Source organism: Durio zibethinus, chromosome 18, assembly GCF_047325235.1.
Source record: "Durio zibethinus cultivar Kanyao isolate XHJ-2024 chromosome 18, ASM4732523v1, whole genome shotgun sequence".
Classification (NCBI taxonomy): domain Eukaryota; kingdom Viridiplantae; phylum Streptophyta; class Magnoliopsida; order Malvales; family Malvaceae; genus Durio; species Durio zibethinus.
The window spans coordinates 20,746,734-20,766,147 of record NC_143179.1 but is presented as its reverse complement, the minus strand read 5'-3'; the positions used below and the strand labels follow the sequence as shown (position 1 = coordinate 20,766,147).

Below are 19,414 nucleotides of genomic sequence, written 5' to 3'. Positions count from 1 at the left end.
AAAATTTATTTTATATATATACATATTTATATTAAATAAATAAAATTATTTCATGCATCACATGGATTATAATCTAGTAAGTTATCTTTTGATATAGCATCACTTTCGTACATGTTTTTAGATAAACTAATTATTTTACAGATTCTCTAGCTAAGATGAGAATGCAAGGATCTTACGATTTTGTAACTTGGCTATAACGACCTCTTTTATATGAAAAATATCTTTATTTCAATATTCAAAAAAAGTTATATTTTAATATAAATTTTTTTTTTGGAAAACAAAAGAATTTTAATAAACATCTATAAACATACCATCTCTCTATGATAATTGATCAAAACTCCTAAACAAAATATGAAAGAAAAAAAAATAGTAAATGAGTATTAAAAGATAAAATATGAAAGTATGATAATATTTCTTTTATTATTTAATTTATCATTAAATAATATATTTAATTTTTTAAAGAAAAGCATAATTTATTTTTATTTAATATAATCTTACAAGTGTATAAATATAATTTTTTTTAAAAATCCAAATGAAAGACATAATTTTTTTCTTGTTGTTTTTAGAAATTTTATTTTTTAATGACAAGTCAATATATATAAATTTTATATATGTTATGAGTTTTAAAGATTTGACTATAATTTTGAAAAAAAATAATTTGTATATATATATAATTTTTTTAAAAAAATTAATTTATATATATATACTTATTTATATTAAATAAATAAAATTATTTCATGCATCACATGGATTATAATCTAGTAAGTTATCTTTTGATATAGCATCACTTTCGTACATGTTTTTAGAGAAACTAATTATTTTGCAGATTTTCTAGCTAAGATGAGAATGCATGGATCTTACGATTTTGTAGCTTGGCTATAACAACCTCTTTTATATGAATAATATCTTTATTTCAATATTCAAAAAAAGTTATATTTTAATATAAATTTTTTTTTTGGAAAACAAAAGAATTTTAATAAACATCTATAAACATACCATCTCTCTATGATAATTGATCAAAACTCCTAAACAAAATATGAAAGAAAAAAAATAGTAAATGAGTATTAAAAGACAAATAAATTGAAATAAATAGTTTTTTTATTAGAATAAAATTATAAAAGTATTTTCAAAGAAAAGTTGTAAATTGAAAAAATAATAATGGTGTGGCACAAACTATTTATAGATTTACTGCATGATAATTAAAGTGCATAGACAATCTTCAAATTGATAAATATATTTTGAATTTAAAAAATATAATAAGTGATATTTATCTTTTTAAATTTTAAAATGTTAAAAAATAAAAGAATATAAAAAGAATTTATGCAAGTAAAAATATCTAATTTTAAGATTTTAAAAATAAAAAAAAAAGAGATACATCTACATAACTAATGAAATATGAATTAAATAAGATTAAATTTTAAATTTTAAAATTTCAAATTTATATTATAGTTTACTTTTTATTTTAAATGGATAATTTTATATATTCAATTATTTTAAACTTAAATTGGTTGAAAGAAATGTTGATAATGTGAAATCAACACTTGAATATTTAAAATCAAAACTTATTGTAAAATGATATTGTTAAAATTAGAACAACAATTGCTGTAAAAAATAATAGAGAGTTAATTATAGATAATATGATAAAATTTTATTATATATATATGAATTGGTCTTCTATTTAAATTTTGAAAATTTTTCATAACTAAATAAACTTTCAAATATATATTTCTTGATAAATAGTTTAAAATTAAAAAAATCCTATTATCGTTATAAAAAAAAGTTTCAGAAATTTTTGTACGTGTCAAAAAGAAAAACTATCCATATAAACAAGGTCCACATCAATAATTTTTTTTTGATAATCATATATCTTATAATATAATATTATATATGATATATGATATATGATTTCCTTTCTAATGCTATGGATGTTAATTCTATCGTGAACAACTATGGTTGGGGCAAGGCTAGGGACCCAAGTCCTTAAATTAGAAAGTTACACCTAAAACATATAGCCTAGGGTCTCTGTAAGTGGTCCATATATTGGAGAGGATTATCCATTATCATTTCAAGGTTTCAATCTCACTAAGAAAGGCCATTCGCAACTTGGATTTCAACTTCAACTTTCTTTTTAATTCCTTTCTTTTCACTTTGAAAACCAACTTCGATAATGGGCTTTTCAGAACCAACGTATCATATACATTCTTTTCTTAAAAAAAAAAAATTATTGTTAGAGGAAAAAGAAAATCTAACTTCAACTTCTCTGTTTAGATAAAATGATAATCAAATTATTTTAACCAAAAATTTTCCCAACAGGAAACTATTTTAATCAATTTTAATGAGATTGTAATACCATTTCACGTGCATGATTATGAGGTGAGAGTGAAATTCAGTAATGTGATTCCTACTTCTAAGAGGACGTTTCAACTATTAACTAAAAATTGACATTGCCGAAATGAAATTTTGGAGTTCAAACTTTAATATAGATTTGGAAAAGTTTATGAAATTAAAGAGGATTATTATAATTTTAAATTTATGATTTTTTATTATATCAAATATAAAATCATCGTAATCTAACACAAACGATAAATAATAATAATTCAAAAATAAAATTCAAATTTTTAAAAATAATATTTAACAAATTTATGATTTGAATTTTAATATTTATAATTTTTTTGATAAAAAAAATAGTATACCACAATGTAAAACTATACAAAAATAAGTCTCGAAAATGAAAGATATTATATAACATTTTCGTCGCATTTCATACGCCAAAAGAAACTGCGGCCAAGCCCACACCAGCGAGTCATTGAGAAGTGTATCAGTTGCACTACAATAATAATAATAATAATTTTTAAATTTTATTAAAATTATTTTTATCTTTTTATTTATAAACGCTATTAATGTTATTTGATTAATAATTAAAATGGAGCAATATGATTATAATTTGATCAATTCATAATCAATAGAACACACCGTATATAAGCCCCTTGCATTTTATGATAGACATCATTAATTTGGGGAAATACATTTAGGATGTGACAAGTGTCTTTAGGCATTCTTTTAAGGTTAGTTAATATAGTAATAATATTGTGTTAAATAGGGTTAATGTTATGAATTATTTTTGAATTATAATAAAATATTTAATATAATATTTGAATTTTAAAAATTTTTAATATGATATTTGAACTATAAATTTATTAATTAATATGATATTCATTCTAATGTATCTAATTCTAAATGATAACATATAATAAACAAACAATACTCTAACTATCATATTAATTAATAAATTTATAATTTAAATATTATTTAAAAAAATTTTAAGTTGAAGTATCATATTAAATTTTTTATTATAATTTAGAATCATTCATAATATTATCCTTATGTAATACAATAATTGACAACTTTATTGATGATTTTCAATACATTGAATAAAGAAATTATTATACGTAGTAACCATAAAGAGTTTCATAAGATCATTCGGTAGCAAAATTAGTATACCGCTTATGTTATGCTTTCATTCATTCACTGAAACCCCATTCTTGTTTTGTTATCCCATTTTGCACATTTTGCTTTCCAAACTTCCAAGTGTCCAAATTTGCTTATTTGGAAGCCTCATTGGCTTCCTTCTATTATTCTGTTTTTCATCATAATGGTTTGTAGTCACAATTTCATAATTTGCCTGAGAACTTGCTACTTTTCCCGTCTTTTTCTCTTGATTTTAAGCACAACCCTAGTGAGATACAAAGCTGAAGGTAAAAAAGTAAATATTTTTCTCTTTGGCTTCACGTGGATATCCCATGATAAAAAATAATTAATCGATTTTAAAAAATATTTTTTAATTTATATTAAAATAAATATTAATAATATGCATAATGAATATATTACTTGATAACATTTATCGAATATTGCATGTATTAGTTAGCAAAATTAAAGTCTAAATTAATATGTTGCATTATTTAAAAACTTAAAATACAAATTATATATCACTTAAAAATTTAAGACGTAAATTATATATTTTATTTTTTTAAGTATTAATTTGTACGTTTTCTCAAAATTTAGGTACCGAAATTATAATTAACTCAAATACTACTACATTCACTTAAGCTCCCAGGTGAATACACTTAAACCAGTCTTGTCTATAGCCACAATGATTTGCTGGGCCAGAACCTTTGGTCCCTGCCTTTGCATTTCTCCAAACTTGCAGCCGAGGAAGCTGATGATCAAACAGACTTTCATGAAGCCACAAGGAGAGCTTGCTCGCGGAACATAAAGGAACGAGGTATTACTGAAGATCAACAACTAGCATTGTCAGGTACTTGGCTATGGCTAAATTACTAAATATCTACCTCATTATAGCGATTGTGACTGAACCAGCCTAAACAATCCTTTGTTTGCCCCCCCCCCCCCCCCAGTGAAGTACTTTACCAGACTTTATTAGATTTATAACAGTCAGCATAGTTTGGAACCAGTTAGAAGCTTCATTAACAACGTTTAACAATGGCTTATGTTTGCTTCAAAAGCAGAGTTTGTGATAAACCGCCACTTGAGGTTAGCTCAAATGACAAGGATAGGATGAACTGGGCTCTGAACCTTGCCCATTTTGAGAAACTTTTTTATTTTTCAAACAGAAGTCTATGTCCTCTAAAGCAATCCAAACAGCTAATATTCAGAAAAGGAGGTTTCCACAACTCAGAATCTATAAAAGCCGAAAACCAACTGCATCATCATTGACTCATTGTCATCAATGATCAGGTCGCATCATATATGGAAGCATACATAACATATCTTTTCTTGAAAATTTATCCATAGGCTCAAAACAAGCATAAACACTAATACACTAGGGAAGGAGCTCAACAAGCCAAATTCACGAAATTTTTGAGCCTTATAAGCATGAATCATCATCAACAACTTGCAGCATTGACAACCATTAAACCTAAAGGACCGAGGGGAGGCAGTTCTAATATGACATTAGCTGATCTTAATGCATTACTAAATAGGGAAAACTAAAAGTGTGATTCAACCAAGTGCCTTCTATGCACATTTCAAGAAACAGGGTTCATGTTGTCTCCCCAGTTCTCCCAATCAGCTCAGAAAATGCACTCCAAGTTACACTCCTCAATCTAAAAACACAACATTATTGGGTGAATGACAATCATGATCCAGGCATACTCTTCATTCTAGAGACCACTATCAAGCTATAGTGGCATGAGACCATTAAAATACAAGCATTGTGCACCCTACCCCACAATTTAATTCAATAAAACTACCAAACATGGTTAACAAGAGGCAGCATTCATCAATAGCGAGACCAAATTACCTACTTGTCAAGGAAAAGGGGAAAATGTAAAACAACCAAAACCTTTTTGATGTATTCAAAACAGTAGGCACTGTTGCAAAACCTCGAATGAATAAATCCAATGTAAAATGATTTGCACTTACAATTTTGGTCTTCAGTTATGAGGACTGATAAGCCACTGTACAATGCTTTGATCTGAGACTTTGCAAAAGTTTCATTGCTAGCAGAATTGGAGTATAATTATAAGTAATGAGTATTTTGTAATCAACACAAGTGAGCTCAGAGGTAATAAAACATGAAAAAAAAACAATTTTGTTACTATAGCAGAAGCATCTCTTATTATTCCTATTATCAAATTAGGATATGCCTATGTTTAAAGAGTTTGAGTATGTTTTACTCTAACACCAGCCCAATAGATGATCCATCTGCTAACCATATAAATTAACTATGACAGCTCACAAGGCTTACAAGGATGACAAAAGAAAACCAGGATAAAGTGACACGATCCCAGCTCTTCTTAAGCAGCTTTAGCCAGAGGCCAATATTCCTTTGACATGCAATCCATATCAAAACAGCCTCAACCATGTTCAAAACTTGATCAATGTTGTGCCCAATGAATCTGCTTAATATCAATCCCTTCCTTCACCATCTCATAAAGCGGACTCATTTCCCTCAATTTCTCAACCTGTTTCACGGTAAGCTCAACTGCCCTGTCAATCTCCTCCTCAGTAGTAAACCTCCCAATCCCAAACCTAATTGAGGTATGTGCCATATCCTCATCCACACCCAATGCTCTCAACACATATGAAGGCTCCAAACTTGCACTAGTACAAGCACTCCCACTAGATACTGCCACTTCTTTCAGCCCCATTAACAAACTCTCCCCTTCCACATATGCAAACGACAAGTTCAAATTTCCAACATACCTCCTATCCATACTTCCATTCACCACCACCCCATCAATCTTCTCCCTAATCCCATTCAACAACCTCTCTTGCAAACGTTTAATCCTCTTCTCATCATACTCCATTTCCTTCAACGCCAACTCACACGCCGCTCCCATCCCAACAACAAGTGGAGTAGGCACAGTCCCACTCCTTATCCCTCTCTCTTGCCCACCTCCATTCATTTGCGGCTCAACTCTAATCCGTGGCCGCCTTCTCATATACAAAGCCCCAACTCCTTTAGGTCCATAAATTTTATGCCCACTTAAACTCATTAAACTAACATTCCATTTGTCTACGTCAATCTTAATCTTCGCTAAAGCTTGTGCAGCGTCAGTATGAAAAGGGACATTAAATTCTTTACAAATTTTACCAATTTCCTCAATCGGTTGAACCACCCCAATTTCATTATTGACCGTCATAACAGAAACTAACCCAGTATCGGGCCGGATTTCTTTTCTTAATCTATCCAAATCAATAAGCCCATCAGACCCAACAGGCAAATAAGTTACCTCAAAACCTTCCTGTTGAAGGTGCCGGCAGGAATCCAGAACGCATTTGTGCTCCGTTTGGGTCGTGATAACGTGGCGCTTCTTGTCTTTGTAAAAATGCATGACGCCTTTGATTGAGATGTTGTTCGATTCGGTGGCGCCAGAAGTGAAGATGATTTCTTTCGGGGAAGCTCCGATAAGTGTGGCAACTTGTGCACGGGCGGTTTCGACGGCGGTTTCCGATTCCCAACCGTAGAGATGAGTACGGGAGTGAGGGTTTCCGTAACGGGAAAGGTAATACGGTAGCATCGAATCTAAAACCCTAGGGTCCACTGGGGAAGTCGCTTGCATGTCGAGGTAAAGCGGACGGCCCGCAATTTTCACGCCTTTCATTGTGATTCCTGTTGGGTCCTCATACTCTGAAGGGGAAGCTATGGCAGCCGCTGTGGAGAAGCGGCGGATGACATTGGTTGGTTTGGTTTTCGTTAGGGTTTGACGAAGAAGCTTCGAGGCCATTTTTTTTTCCTTTTCTTCTAGGGACTTTCCCCTTTTTATCGGCGTTACAGGGAAGCAAAGTAGAAAAATAACAAATTAGGGTAAAGATCGGTTTTGATAAGCTATCGATAGCCGACTTTTAAGATCTCGTATGCCACGTGGCAAGTATCTGCTCTAAGGAAATAAGTCTGAATAATTTGGTTTAATGATGTTTAGTTATAATACTTACCAACTACCAATGTTTAGTTCTTTTACAAAACGACAGCGCTGAAGCGGACAACTCCTTTAAAACGACGTAATTCAGTCGTTATGTTCACGCGCCATTAAGAGAGTGAAGACAAAGAGTACGAGTTCCCAGGAGCGCAATATACATGGTGATCGAAACACTGCTTTTCCATTTCCAGATCCAATCTCATTTTGGCACCGATGCCATAGCTTTTAATCTTGAAATCAAGTATTTTTGTTTTCTTTTTTCTTCTTACTTTTGTGCAAATTCCTGGAAATAATACCATTTTCGGAATTCCCACTTTTAAAAGAAGTTTCCTTTGTTAGTTTCTTTGTGATCATTTGGATTCTGGGTAAGTCCATATCAAAGCCTTTTGAATTTAATTTTGAAGTGTTCAAAGTGGGTTTGCTTTGAAATATAAAAGGGTTGATCTGTTTCAGATTATAATGCTTTTTGATCCTGCATTTTATTTCTTTTCTACCTGGAGTAAAAACATGAATGGTTTTCATTGGACTTTATTATAGTGATTCAATGAGCCAAATGGTGGAGTTTTTCAAAGTTGTAATATTTTTCATCTTTGTCTCTTCATTTCACGTCTTTTTAACGTACTTTATGTGTGTTTTTACCGTAAAAAGACAAAAGATTTTATTTTTATGTCTTGGTTAAAGCTTTAAATGAGCACTGGATTCTGGTGTCGTTGATGCACTGATCTTTGTTTTTGTTAGTTTGAAGGTTTGATCTCATTGATGTCTTTATGTTTCCTTTGGATTAGATTTGCTGTAATTGTTCTTGTTAGTGTGTTCAACCATATTCTCTTATGATAAGTGGAAAGTTGAATTGAATATCTATGCTTTTTTCATTAATGACTTATGCAAGCTTGCGAATTTTGTGTTTTGTTCATGATAAACTACTATCTGAGCTTTAGTTCATGGGATGACCTGGATTTTCGTTGCTTATATTTTCTTTGAACAATCGAAACATTGTCTGTTTGACTTTTCACATTCATTCTGTCATGTGATGCTGTTGCTGCTTTAACACAAACTTCTTTTTGATGAAATATTGTAGTATTATAAATGATTATACGTGTCTTGAAGAACTCTGATGTTTGGTGGTGTTTTTTCCGGTAGGTTAGTTGAAGGACGTTCATCATGTTCAGGCTTTCACCTCGTAGGAACCAAAGATCCAAAGGTTTCAAGGTAAAGCATGTTTTACAAATATGTCTTCTGGTTGGTGTTTGCATCTGGCTGCTTTACCAAGTTAGGCACTCCAATGACAAGAAAGCGGCGTACCAGAAATCTGGAAATGAAGTCATAAAGATGGGGAGAAAGGACCTTCCTCAAGCGGAGGAAACAACTGTTAAGGATGCAAGGCACAAAGAGGAAGAAAGCAAGAATGCAGACGAAGAGAACAAGGCTGACGAAACTGAAAATGAAGGAGACGATGCAATTCATGGGCATGATAATGAGAAACCTGAGGAGGAAACTGAGCGCAGAGAAATTTCAATTGATGAAGAAAGTAGGAACAACGACAGTGAAGAGAAGGAGATAGAAGAGAGCAAAGAAAAAGAAAATGAAGAGAGCAAAGAGGACAGCGAAAACAAGGAGAGTGAACTCAGCCCCGAGGACAGTGAAAATAAGGCTACTGAGGAGACACAAGAGGCCAATAATGAAGAGAAAGAAAACACGGAGGAGAGTCAAGAAAAGGAAAATGAACAGATTGGGGAAGAGAGTAATAAAATGGAAAGCAACGAGAAAGAGACAGAAGAGAGTGAAGGTGACATAGAGAATTCCGGTAGTTCAGGTGATCAGGTTCAGGATGGAATGGACATGAATAATGCAGAAGCCAGAGAGGAACATTACAAGGGGGATGATGCTTCCAGTGAAGTAGTCCACGATATCCAACATGAAGCAGTTGAGAATGAAACGAGCGGTTCAGAAAATTCCAATGAGTCAGAGCAGTTGGAAAACATAGATAACAATGAATTTGACCAAAAGAGCAAAACAGATAACTCTGAAGCAGCCAATGTCCATCATGATGATTCAAATGTGCAAGAAAATGAAACAACTGAAAACAATCAAGAGAGTGGTAATGAGAGCACTCAGGCTGAGTCGAAAGAAGATTCCCATCCTGGTTTCATTATAGCTACAGAATCAAATGGGCACGGGGATGGGACAGATACAACACCCAATACAACTAAGAATGAAAATGATATAGTTCTACAATCTGAGAAATCTGACTTGGGTGGCAATGACGAGCAATCGGATTCAAATGCAACTCCAACATCAACTAAGAACGTGGATGGAGTTAACGGAGGTTCTACTAACTCTGTATCTGTTGAGTCAAATGGACAGACTGAGAACTTCAATGCATGGACAGGATCAGACAGCAATTCTGCACCTTCAATTACAAGCCAAAATGATAACACAGTTCACAGCGAGGAATCCAACAAAATTTCTGGTGGACAGGGGACACAAGAAAATGTTCTGTTGTTAAGCACAAATGATAATGCTGGCGCAGGTCAGAATGAGAATGATAGTGGTGACACCAACAATGACACAAATGCAGGTGGGAAAGACAGCAGCGCTGACAATCAGAGCAATGCCAACAACAATGCAAACGCAAATGAAGATGTTTCTCAAAAGGATAATAATTCCAATGAAAATGAAAGTACTGCCCAGAGCAACATCAACAACAACAACAACAATGAAAATGCAGGTCAGAATGAGAACAATGCTGCTGCTCAGAGCTATAACAACAATGAAAATTTGGGTCAGATTGAGAATAATGCTTCTCAGAACTACAACGACAACAATGAGAATGCAAGTCAGAATGAGAACAACGATGCTGTTAAGAGCAACACCAACAGCAGTGAATCCACAAGTCAGAATGAGAAAAATGCCCGTCAGACCTACAATTATGAAAATGCAGGTCAGAATGAGAACAATAATGCTGCTCAGAGCTACAGCGACAACAATGGAAATTCGAATGAGAACAATAACGCTCCACAGAGCTACACCGACAACAATGGAAGTGCTAATTACGATGTAAATTCAGACCAAAAAGAATCAGTTGCATCTTCAAATTCATCAGATGCATCGTTAAATACAGATGAAAACAGTGATGCAAGCCAGAATAATCCCAATGTTTCTTCTAATTTTTCAACTCCTGAAGAAGTGAAAGAATATCAAGCGGATTTGAGGACTTTACCGGATACCAGAATTGAGGGGAATAACGGTGAGAATGCAGCCGCAGAGTGAAATCCCTAATGGTTTATTGTTCAGTACATGACAATTACTGTCATTAAATTTTTGTTTTCTTCTTCCCGAGATAATCAGGTAATTGTAAGTTCTTGGCTACTTCTTGTGCTTTATTGTGATATTACTGTTAAAAAATATTATTTTTGTACTTGCAGATTTGTATTTACGATGATCGACGTTCCAAGTTTTCATAAGCCTCATATGTAGTTTTAAATTGTGTTCCACTGTCTCGCAAAAATGAAGGTCTTAGCAATAGAAAATCCTCAAGTTTTTCTGCAAATGTGTCTAGTTGCTGCATAAATCATCATACTGAAATAGGGCTGTCAGCCTCTTTTTTTCCGAATCCATAAATGTGTAACTTGCAAGGACCAGTGGGGTTGGCAAAGCACATAATCTATATGAAAACCAATTCTCAACCTTAATCTTTGACATCCCAACATCCGCTCGGATTCATAAAACCCCTTGGTTATGGCTGTTGATGAATATCTCAAGCTTACATTCTATATTCCTCCCTCCCGTGGTGTAATGGTCGATTGGTAATCAAAATTAGTTGCTTTAGTTTCAATATAACTTCGTCTTTCACTTTCATCTTAATATCTCATATTGACAAACAAAACTTGGATAGAAAAGCAATGTTACATGCATATAATTTTATAAAAGACTTGTCAAACCTCTTCCTTAAAATGACTTGACAATTAATAATTGGTGTAGCAAGTGCTACAATTTCAATGTTTTCACATGCCAGTCGCTAAATTCGCCAGTGAAATAAAATTTGTAGCAACATTATTGCTTATGAAAAGACCTTCCATCCAACACTTATCCCTTAAATAAGAACGGTCTCGAATGATTTTATCATGATCCTAACAATATCCCATCTCTCAATGGGTAGTGTTTTATTTTCAATCTTTTTCTTTTCGTTTTATCCTCCTTTCTTGATAGGTAGTTTCAACTCTCCAATTCTCCTGAAGCTCCACTCTTTCGTATTCCCTAAAAGCAGCCCGACTACATTGCCAACTTTGCAAGGGCCTTTGCAAATTATGCCAACATCATCCACCAACACCCCGACATCCCATTTTATTGTCACCAATAATTTAGGTTAACAAAGTAATTAGCAGCTAAAATTGAAAGAGATTCAATCTTCCCAATGAATAAAAAAATGGGTCAAAACCTGAAACATACAACCCCTTTTGGCAGATATGGTTATTTGATGTATCAAATGGGGTTGAAAAGGAAAATTTTGTTTCCCAATAGTTTATGTGAGCCTCAACACAAAAACTAAGAAAGTGAGGTGTAAAGAAAACAATGAATTATTCATCAATTTTATTTCAAAAAAGTAGAGTATGGGCACAACCATACAGAAAGCCTGATGAACTTGCAATGCAAGTCTTGAAATCCAGAAAGCAAAATGGAAGTGCTAAAATCAACATCCAAGAAAAGATCCACAGTTATCTGATTGATCTGTGTAACAATGAAGAAAATGGGCTAAACTCGGAAAGAAATGTGTCCAACAGGCCATCTGTTGTCCTAGTGATGCTTCACCTCAAACAGACCATCTGGACCTAAATACCAGGATAAAAGGATTGAATCAACCAATATAAATAAATGCGAATGATAAACTTAATTTATACCGTCCTTGAACAAACAGACATTCACTTCCAATATTGAAAAGCATAATTACATATTAGAAATGATAACATTACACCATATAACTACATTCATTGATCACTCATCAGCATGTTTCTTTTAAATAGGTTCATCAATCACAAAAATAACAATACATGCTAATATATTTTCTGAGATTCAAAATGCACTTACAGAGGGACAACCCCACACCAGCAGTTGATGACAACAACAAGGCTAAAAAAATCTCCAATTATTATAAATATGCAATGGCCTAGGCAAACGATTTTACGAATAAGAACTAGTGTGATTCTTTTACAGTAATATGCAATATGATTGTCAAACTCTCCAACCAGCAAGTAACAGTAATTAAACTTTCTATTATCTTGAAAAAGGAAAGAAAAACATCAATTAATAATTTATGAAATTTTAAAAGACATATCGGAACAAAGCAAAAACTTGAACTCTGTTGTTTACAAAATCCTTAGGTAGGTTAAAACAATATAAAACGAGAGAAACCCACTGATATAATTGTTATACGATTGAATTTAAATGACTTTTAAATCAGGCCTTATGTTGGATGGAAGTCTTAGCAATTTATTAGGACCTAGGCATGAAAAGACTATTTAAAAAGATGTGTAATATATCTAAAAGCATCGAATGTAAAATATGCTGAAAGGGAATTTCTCCTGGCCTTTGATATTTGAGAAAATTTTCAACTTGTGTTGTAATTTGTAAAGTATAATCTAAATAAACTAGGAGGTAAAAATTGAATAACATCATTTTCACTTCTAATCTAGTATAGAACTGCAAAGAACAAGCGAGAGAGAGAGAGAACGACCAGGAAAAAAAAAAAAAAAAGCCATTTTTTATGGGTGGAAGTAGAACATAGAAAACTGATTATTTTCAGTAACCAAGTTGAGTTAAAAAAGGGAACATAATTGGTTGGCAGTTGACACATTTCCATATTACTTATCACGCACAACGTCAATATGAGCTGCTGGTTCTTAAGTCTCCATAAAAGTTACCTAAGATAGTGTTTGGATGCTTTCAAAAGCAAATGATTTGAACAAAAATGAATTGAATTTATTTCCAATTAATCAAATCCAACAAAATTCCATTTGGTTCTGGCTCCAAACAGACCCTAAATTCTCTAAAATTGTCTAGAATTCCTTCCATTCTAGGACTTTTAAGCAAATGGAGGAAAAGGAAAAGAAATTCCAGATATGTTATTAAATTGCCATGGAAAGACCCCATAGAACCTAAACAGAAAAATCTAAATACCAAAAACACCATTCAAAAAGAGCCTAAATAAATTGAAACCAATAATAATTAGGATAACATACCCCACGGGAACTCCTTGTTGCGAATGTGCAAATATGGGAACGGCTGCAAACATCCAACAACACAAAGAATCCGACAATCAGCTATAAAAAATAATGCGTCTTTTAAATGTGAATGTAAAATGTAAAACATAGCAATAACTAATAACAAAAGTATTTACAAAAAATAAACAAATAATCAAAATTGAAAATAAAGAAAGTAAGCTCACAGGAGGCTCTTCATGGTGGGGATGACCCTTTGATAGGTTATAAATCGCTAAAACAGTACAGCTAGCAATGCCTAAATATGTTATCTTCTCCCATTTTGCCGTTTCATCTGAGAAAGAAATTATAAATTCATGTTAAAAGGAATAATTAGGTCCCTTTTTTTTTAGCTGATCGGATTTTTAACTATAAAAATTTATTTCTGAAGTCAAAATATTTCAATTTTTTTGATAATCTAAAATCTATTTTACTTATTCTATTTCTAACACGGATTCCATCAAAATCTCAAGGGTAAACTAAACATAAACCCTAAAACACCAAACAAAGGAAAAAATCAAAATATAAGCAATCAATAGATGAATAAAGAGAGCTTATTCAACTCAGATAAAAAAAAGTTGAACTTTTGTTAAAAGGAAAACAAAAAAGAGAAAAACTCGCGTACGAGCATCGTCGTTATAAGATGAGGAAGCGAAGCCTCGCTTGGGAGGAGCAGAAGGACGAGAGCCACCGCGAAGGGCGGTTCGGAAGAGACCAGATCTCACGCTCGCCATCGCCATATTTCTTCGATTTTTTCTCTGATGAAATGAGAGTGGAAACCCCATTTTATACTCTTCTTATATTGTCAGCGATGAGAAGATAAGGGTTTAGCACGTGCGAAGTGCGTGCTCTTGATCCTATCCCTTATTTACTTTCGTTTTTTTAACAAATTATAAAAATCATCAAAAAAAACATAAACTTTTTTCCCCTAATATAAATAGGAGATAAATATTAAAAATCTGATCATATTAGGAAATAAATTTATTATCTCTTTTTAGAATTCTCAGTTTTAATTTTTTTTTTAAGTTAATAGAATTTTTATTTTATTTTATTTTTTATAAAATTACATGCATTAATAAAAATTATAATAACAATTAAACAATTTCTTTTAATAGGAGAACTTTATAATTATATTAAATTATTAAAAACTATTATTAACATCCCAAACATTTGATTTAATTGATTGATGCAAGATTTTCAAATCTCTTTTCTCAAATAAAAAAAATCAATTAGTACTTAAATTGAAGTTAACTTTTGTGAAATAAAGGGGGCAATTGAATAAAAAAAAAAATCATGAATTGGCATGAGAACAAGATGCAAACCTCACATTTTTAACTTCAAACTACTAAAGTTGATAATCAGCATGCATTTTTAACAAACACTGAAAAGTCATTGCAAATCTGTCTTTCACTACAAGCTAATTCAGTAAAAAGGGAAATTTCATCCCTTAAAATTTGTAAACAATAACTGTTTCTCACCATTCTTTTTTTTTTTTAATGTAACTCAAGTATTTCATACGGACATTACCCTGCCAAACTAGCATTATTGTGTCTGCCTCGAGTGTGTATATTAAGATAAACTCTATTTGATGAATTAGGATCGTGTAAGAGATTCAAATTACAGTTATAGTCAATTTTTAATTTCGTAATAATTATTACGGTTGCGAATATAACGAATAAAATAGTGATCATTACGTTTACTACGATCGTGAATTTTTTTTATTTTTGCACGACTCACCAAACTTGATTAAATAATAATTTTATTCATGAAAACTCTTATTTTATGCTATCTAAAATAATTCATGACATTTTAATTTCTTTACTTATATGATAAAATAAATTATTATTTTTTATAACATAACTTGGCAATATGCATATTTAAAAGTGTTCAATATGCATATTCATGAATTTTATGATCATGACAAATGTAAATACATGAGATTAAAAAAATAGTTTCATATGTGAAATTATTTTTTTAAGTATATAAAATTAAGCTCATTAATTTTAAATTAACTAGAAAAATGATAACTGAAAGTTTTAATATATTAATTAACAAGATATTTGTCAATCTAACTTAAATCAAATACAAAAAATATAAAACCAATTAAAATAACATAAGTAATATCAAATTTTAATCATTTAAGATTAATTTTTTTAAATGAGAATAAAACATATACTAAATTTATGAAAATAAAATCCATTATTTATTATGTATATTTCCTCTCAAATATTCAAAAAAATTTCTCAAATTTCCATTTCTCACAAATCATGTGTCTTTCCCTCCTAAAATTTTTTTTTCTTTCTCAAAATTTTTATCCAAGAAAAGAAAAAATAAAAAATTAATTTTAACTTTTAAAACCAAAAAATGATAACTTCTCAAATTTTCCTATTTTCCCAAATTTGCTTTCTTAAACTCTTAAAATAATTAACAACTCAATTATCTTTTAATTTTCATTTAAATTATCAAAAAATTTTTATTAAAATACCAATATTCACCATCTATTTGTCTTTCTCTCTTTAGATTTTCACCTAAACAATAGAAGTAAAAAACCACTTTTGATTTTGTATCATCGATAAGCAACCTTCCATATGCCCATTTCCTCACCCTTCTTTGTTTTTCTCTTGGTTATTTTCACTTTTCTTCCCCAACAGAACCACCATGACCCAACCTAGCCAAATCACCCTAATGCTTATTTCATATCATCACAATCTCTTTTTCAAGCTTTTCAACCATAAAGTCTCGCATATCTATATTTTTCAAAAGTAAAGATTGGAGATGATAATTGACCTGAAGCCAACACCCATGGAAGCCATAACAAAGCTCTCTCTCACGACCATCCCCAACTAAAATGTTAAAACATATGAAAAAAAATGGTAATTTTTAGTTACCTTGAATCAATTCTATCTTTTTGATTGATTACAATTTAAATTAATTTAATTTTGATTGAATTGACTAAATATGGAGTGGATTTTTTTTGTTTTGGTATAGAGCAGAAAATAAAAACAACAACAGCAGTTTTAGTGACCCGTTACAACCATTATTTTTTGTTATGCCACTATTTATAGTCGCTAAAAGCCGTTACATCTGTAATTCACACTGCACACCCCTATTACGGTAAAAAATGATGGCAAAGGGTGCCATTACCGCTAAATAACAACTACTATTCCGTTAAGAGAATGCTATTTGAAACTTAGGATTGTGTATGAAACAATCATGGATTCTCATGCTATCACAAAGCTAAAGTTTAATGAATTGAAGCATAAAAAAATAAAAAATAAAAAAAAAGATATCGTATTATCACGCATTCTACTGTCATTTAAAAAATGGTATACATAGGAGAAACCAATTTGTTATTATTGATTTTCAATTTATTCTGTTTCCATTCCTCAGTCCAACATGCTCAAAATAGTGAGGAATGACTAGAACAAGTCACAAAATTAAAGCACATTTGGTAAGACACCTCAGACAAACCCTCTGAAAACTAAATGATTAGGGGAAAATCAATGTTCGTAACCAATATCATAGTCATGAGGATCAATAGAAGAATCACCCTTGGTGGAACCACTAAAAGATATATTACTTGTTTCAATTGATATTGGAGTTAAAGCAGCAGGTTTGATTGAAAGTTAATGCTTAAATTTTTTTAAACTTATTTTTAAACTCCTTTATCATTAACTTTAGTGTTAGAAGCTCTTTCAAGTTGAGTTTATCAAGTGGTCTATCCACTAAGCTTTGGCTCTAGCTTTGGCTTTCCATCCATATCTATTTGAGTCATTCACCTCGAATTTTTTTAACTTTGAGTTTTTCAAGTAGATCAGAATACTATTTGTTAAGCTAATGAAGAGTGGCCTTTTGATTAACCTCAGCATGGTGGATTTCATCAAAATCAAGCTTCTTACATTTAGCAAGTGAACTTATAATAATGTCAACACCAAGATGGCAAAAAAAAAAGACCTTACCACTAGAAGAAAAAACAACGCTGGCCTTTTTAAAAAGGCCAGATCAATGTTTAAAGAAAGCAACTTACCGAGCATCTGTTCTTTGATTCATCCATATTTGAGTCCTAAAGTGGCCCTTGCTTGCCAATCCTACCATTGATAAACTATTAGAAAAACATTGAAGGAAAGTGTTTGAGGATGGACTTATGAAGTTAAGAGGATAAATACACTATATTTATAGGACTTTGATGCCTAGGCTAACACTCAAAGTTATCCAATTCTCATTTTTAGATTGGTCACCTATATTGCGTGCCATATATTACCTTGGCAATCTCATAATAAAAAATAAAATCTTTTATTTTTTTTACTGCTTATAGTTAAACAATGCTTGAATATCCTTAGTTGACATACTTAAACTAAATTAGACTATTAGTGTTTGGATGCAAATGGAAGTTAAATTCTAGGTTATACCTACCATAGCGAAAAAAATGTAATAATTCTAACAAATTTATCAAACAACTATTAGATTAATGGTCTGTTTGACAACTCTACAAGGCTTTTTAATGTTGATGATCCATAATACTATGATAATTACAGAGCATACTTAACTTGTATCACTGTAAACCATGATATAGAAAACTATTTCTGATTTTAAACCTAACAACTGAAGAAGGAAGAAGGAATTACAAAATGAAATGAGAGGTTTTAGCCAAATATATTTTATAAAAGAGGTTTTCTTATAAAAGAAAACTTTTTGAAGAAGTTGGGTGACTCTACCTTCTCGAAAAAGAAGTTACAAATTTATATAATGAAAAAGTAAGTAAATAGTAACTAAATAAGACCTATAACAATTACATAAGGTTCATGACTAAGCAATCGACTAGACTTAAAATAATTTTAATAAAATAGCTTTAATAAAATAAAGGTAAGATTCTTTTTGTTTTATTAAAGTAGCTTTAATAAAGTAGACTTTATGCGACCTAAAGTAGTTATAAAGTTGGCACAAAAGTTAATGTTGACAAAAGTAAAACTTGATGTACCATCATCTTGTCTTTGAGTCTTTGGAAGAGTCTAAAAAGCATCTTTAATAGCATCACCCATAATTATACATACTGTTGATTAGAACAAGAGGTTTCTTATGGCTTCAGCATTGTGCTATTATTTATTTGAAAAATCTTCAAGGTACTAGATGGATAAATAATTGTCTACCCATTGAAATAACTCTTTTTTCAGGTCTACTAGGTCTCGGTCATCATTTTGGAATAATTGGCTATACATTTTATGTTCAAATCTTTTTTTGATTTTTTAAAACTCTCATGGATTTTACCAATATGGGTTTGTTAGGAGTTGAGCTAGGTCTGCAGGGTCTAGGATATCAAAATTCACAAGTCTCCAAGATAGATCACTCCACCAAATGTTAAAAAGATGTTCAAGAATCCATTTGTCAAGATCGAAGTGTAATTCTTAGATGTATTATGAGAGATACCACCACAATGATTCTCTTTTGAAAAGAATAAAGTTTTTCAGAATTGACATATGATTTACTTTGTAGAGCCTTTTAAGGAAAAGTTTGTATTCATCAGAGTATAAGAATATAGATTTGTACAAGGAATATGGGTTACCTACGTAGATATTTGAGTGTTCTTAAAAGTTGACTGAGCCATCTTGATGAATCTGACAAGGTCTATAAAACATGAAAATGATATGATAGTGTTGTAGAAGGCTTGTGGTGAAGTTAAACCAATTATTCAATATGTTGAACCATTGTAAGAATTTTTCA

General features: G+C 31.4%; 2 protein-coding genes and 1 pseudogene across 7 annotated transcripts; 1 reads left to right on the top strand and 2 right to left on the bottom strand.

Moving 5' to 3' along the window:
• Nucleotides 1-5,488: 5,488 nt before the first annotated feature.
• Nucleotides 5,489-7,413, bottom strand: LOC111299913 (cysteine desulfurase, mitochondrial pseudogene; annotated as a pseudogene). The gene has a single exon (XR_016329984.1). The product of XR_016329984.1 is annotated as a cysteine desulfurase, mitochondrial pseudogene (transcript).
• On the top strand, nucleotides 7,096-10,912 carry LOC111299912 (uncharacterized). Of its 5 annotated transcripts, none has more exons than XR_016329983.1 (3): nucleotides 7,490-7,603; nucleotides 8,583-10,790; nucleotides 10,868-10,912. XR_016329983.1 is itself a non-coding variant. In XM_089747865.1 (2 exons), exon 2 carries the CDS (start codon nucleotides 8,604-8,606, stop codon nucleotides 10,710-10,712), a length of 2,109 nt encoding a protein of 702 aa, XP_089603991.1. In that variant the 5' UTR covers nucleotides 7,096-7,603; nucleotides 8,583-8,603; the 3' UTR covers nucleotides 10,713-10,912. The 5 variants fall into 5 exon arrangements, 3 of the variants coding, with proteins under 3 accessions (XP_089603991.1, XP_022751169.2, XP_022751167.2); XR_016329982.1 differs by lacking the exon at nucleotides 7,490-7,603 and adding an exon at nucleotides 7,632-7,807; XM_089747865.1 differs by having other exon boundaries at nucleotides 7,096-7,603; nucleotides 8,583-10,912.
• Nucleotides 10,913-12,003: 1,091 nt separating this feature from the next.
• On the bottom strand, nucleotides 12,004-14,479 carry LOC111299914 (cytochrome c oxidase subunit 6a, mitochondrial-like). Its single transcript, XM_022895437.2, has 4 exons — nucleotides 14,322-14,479; nucleotides 13,885-13,991; nucleotides 13,679-13,721; nucleotides 12,004-12,271 (listed from the first exon to the last, which is right to left on the bottom strand). Exons 1-4 carry the CDS (start codon nucleotides 14,434-14,436, stop codon nucleotides 12,237-12,239), a joined length of 300 nt encoding a protein of 99 aa, XP_022751172.2. The 5' UTR covers nucleotides 14,437-14,479; the 3' UTR covers nucleotides 12,004-12,236.
• Between the last annotated feature and the right edge of the window lie 4,935 nt (nucleotides 14,480-19,414).

Bases quoted from the DNA above. Each gene is read 5' to 3' on its own strand.
- LOC111299912 (XM_089747865.1), top strand. From the start codon at position 8,604: ATGTTCAGGCTTTCACCTCGTAGGAACCAAAGATCCAAAGGTTTCAAG.
- LOC111299914 (XM_022895437.2), bottom strand. From the start codon at position 14,436: ATGGCGATGGCGAGCGTGAGATCTGGTCTCTTCCGAACCGCCCTTCGC. The intron at 13,722-13,884 runs GTGAGCTTACTT...GGATGTTTGCAG, and splicing joins CCCACCATGAAGAGCCTCCT to CCGTTCCCATATTTGCACAT. The intron at 12,272-13,678 runs GTATGTTATCCT...CCTGGTATTTAG, and splicing joins CAACAAGGAGTTCCCGTGGG to GTCCAGATGGTCTGTTTGAG.